This window comes from Centruroides sculpturatus, unplaced genomic scaffold (genome assembly GCF_000671375.1).
Source record: "Centruroides sculpturatus isolate CEXI.00-Female unplaced genomic scaffold, Cexi_2.0 scaffold342, whole genome shotgun sequence".
Classification (NCBI taxonomy): domain Eukaryota; kingdom Metazoa; phylum Arthropoda; class Arachnida; order Scorpiones; family Buthidae; genus Centruroides; species Centruroides sculpturatus.
In genome coordinates this window covers 692,837-695,610 of record NW_019384666.1, presented here as the reverse complement: position 1 = coordinate 695,610, position 2,774 = coordinate 692,837, and the positions used below count along the sequence as shown (strand labels likewise).

The following is a 2,774-nucleotide window of genomic DNA, read 5'->3' as shown; positions in this document are numbered from 1 at the left end:
TAGTAAATATAATTGTTACAATGTTATGAATAACTTTTAAACCTGTATAACCAGATTGTTTTTATAGTGCTTAAGGCATATTAAATTATTTTTCTTTTTACAATGTAAACATATTATCAAACAAAAGTATTGTTATATAATATAAATATATGTTGGTGTGCTTTTTCTTTAATGTCAATAAGCAAGAAAGAGATATTTACAGATAATTCTGTTTGAGGGGAGTTTGTTATATAATATAAATATTTATTGGTGTGCTTTTTCTTTAATGTCAATAAGCAAGAAAGAGATATTTACAGATAATTCTGTTTGAGGGGAGTTTGGTAGTTAGGTTACATTCAGACACTTACCAAAACCAAGAAAATTTCTAACATATAATACAGTAAAAAAGTTTTCCACAAGTACCTGTACATGACCAAATCATTGGTGAAAAGCCATTTTTCAAATTCAGCAGAATATTTTTTTTTCAACAAAAATCCAAAAAGGTGATCATAGAGCCTGGATTTGGAACTGAATGATTACCACCTTTTTGTATCTTTAAGAGAACACTTGAGTGGCAAACAATTTTCAAATGATGAAAGAGATACAAGAATGTGTATTGTAGTGGCTTCAACAACAATTGACAGATTTTTAAGCAGCATATTTTCAGAAGCCAGTATAATGTGTGCCCGAATGCTTATAGTAATTTTGTTGAAAAATAAAAGTTCTGTTAGAAATTTTCTTGCTTAATTTTGTTAGTTGTCTGTAATCTAATTACGAACCTTTGTATTAATTAAAAAAATCTAAAAAACCTTTTGTAATTTAATTTCTTTAGGTTTCGGAGCAAAAAGAACAATTGACTGCATCCAGTGAAGAATTGGCCATGATGATCAGCTGTTTTAAAGAAAAACAAGTTAGGGCCACCAAAACACGTCAGAGAGCTGCAGCACCTGGACAGGGAATATCAGTGGTGCGGAGGAGCGAGGTTTGCTTCAAACATGCGCGATGGAGACTGACTGATGCTGACGGCCAGCTTGGAATTGCAGATCTAGTGCTGAATAATTTCTTGTAAGTTGTTTTAAATTGTTAATAATATGTAAGATACATAAAAATTGGCAATGTCAAGACATACAAATTACTAAATTGCAAATTGTCTTTAAAAACATAAGTAGATATTTTTTTTTTTTTGCTTTTTAATTCCTAAATTTGACTGTTTTAAATTGTTTCAAATTAGCTAGTCTTACTCGACAACTTAATAACTTAAACGTATATAAATTTATTTTAAACTGTTTTTGAAAGTTAATAATTGTGTGACCCTCGAAAATTAGGTCAAGATAATCAAGATAGTCATTATTGATTTGGCAATGCGGTTTTAATAAGTAGATCCCACACTTGTTTCTGAATCTAGACTTCTGTACAAATTATTGGATTAAGTGAATATTTGAGAATAGAAATTTGATAAATTTATTATATAGGTATTAACTACAAGATATATATAACATTATTGTGAGATGAAAAATGAGAACATTGGCTTTGTATTAATGTCATAAGTATTAATAATACAGTATTTGATGTGCTTGATATTGAAAGTTATGTCATTTTTATTGGTATGATTGTCAAAATTGAAGCTAGTATTAAAATATTTGAAGATTATATTATAAAAGTAACTATTCTGTTTTTTTATAAATATAAAATAATTTCAATTAATATCTAAAAATTTAAAATATTGAAGATATCAAGTCTAGTTCATTCTTCCGTCTTGTCCAATCACTAGTAATTTTTTTGCTGGCAATTGGACACAATGGAAAAATGAAGACTTGATTTCTTTGATATTTTAAATTTGTGAAATATATCATCTGATTGAAATTACAAATTAGAATGACAATCTTTTCCCTAGTTTGCTACTCGGATAGTGATTTTCAGTGTAATTTTACTCAAGATCCATTTTAAATATATGTAAACACAGTTTCCATTCTAATTATTGTCTTGTCATATTCATAATTGTTGCATAATTAATACTATGTAGTACAATATTTTTAAAAAATAATAAAGTATCAAAAATATTATTAGAAAAGTTGAAACTTTACTACTGTTTTGTTATGTTATATGCAAATTTTTAAGTGTGTTTCTATGGATTAATATTTTTTCCCAACTGCAGAAAAACATCATTTGTTTAATATTTCTAAAATTAACTATTGTAAATTTATAATTATTTTGATTTTTTTGTAGATATGATTTGAATAATTTAAGAAAAATTGAAAAAAATATATATATATATTTGGACTTACAGATATTCTAAAGTTACAAAAAGTGATGATTCCGTAGAACATTTACTGGAGCTGGGTTATGTTAAAATGACTAATTTATTACCAAATTCACACTATAAGGTATGTCCTTTATAAAAATTGTTCTTTCACAATATTTTGAAATTTATTATCGTGTATTTTAATAGATTGTCCTTCAACCAACCGAACTTCAACCTAATATTCCATTAGACAGGCAAAGAGCTTTAAGGATCTTCTGTAGAGAAAGAGCTCCAGTGGGTGGTATACCAGTTAAAGAACATTTAGAACTGAATGTGATTCCAATAACAATTGGATTGACATATGCTTTTGTCACCACCATGTTAAAATTCTTCTTTCCTGGTCGTAATACAGGTTAGTCAAATTAATAAATTAATAGTACTACTAAATTTATAAAGAAAAGACAATTGTTATGTATTTTTTTTAATAAGTACTCAACACTACTAATGATGGAAATGAGTATAGTTTTCTATGTGATATTTATTCTTAAATATC

The 2,774-nt window shown here is 26.9% G+C and overlaps 1 protein-coding gene across 1 annotated transcript; it reads left to right on the top strand.

Annotated features, from left to right (window-relative positions):
• Nucleotides 1-788: 788 nt before the first annotated feature.
• LOC111626664 (protein KIAA0100-like) lies at nt 789-2,664 on the top strand. Its single transcript, XM_023370124.1, has 3 exons — nt 789-1,044; nt 2,267-2,363; nt 2,429-2,664. The coding sequence occupies exons 1-3, from the start codon at nt 860-862 to the stop codon at nt 2,636-2,638; spliced, it is 492 nt and encodes a 163-aa protein (XP_023225892.1). The 5' UTR covers nt 789-859; the 3' UTR covers nt 2,639-2,664.
• The last annotated feature ends 110 nt before the right edge of the window (nt 2,665-2,774 follow it).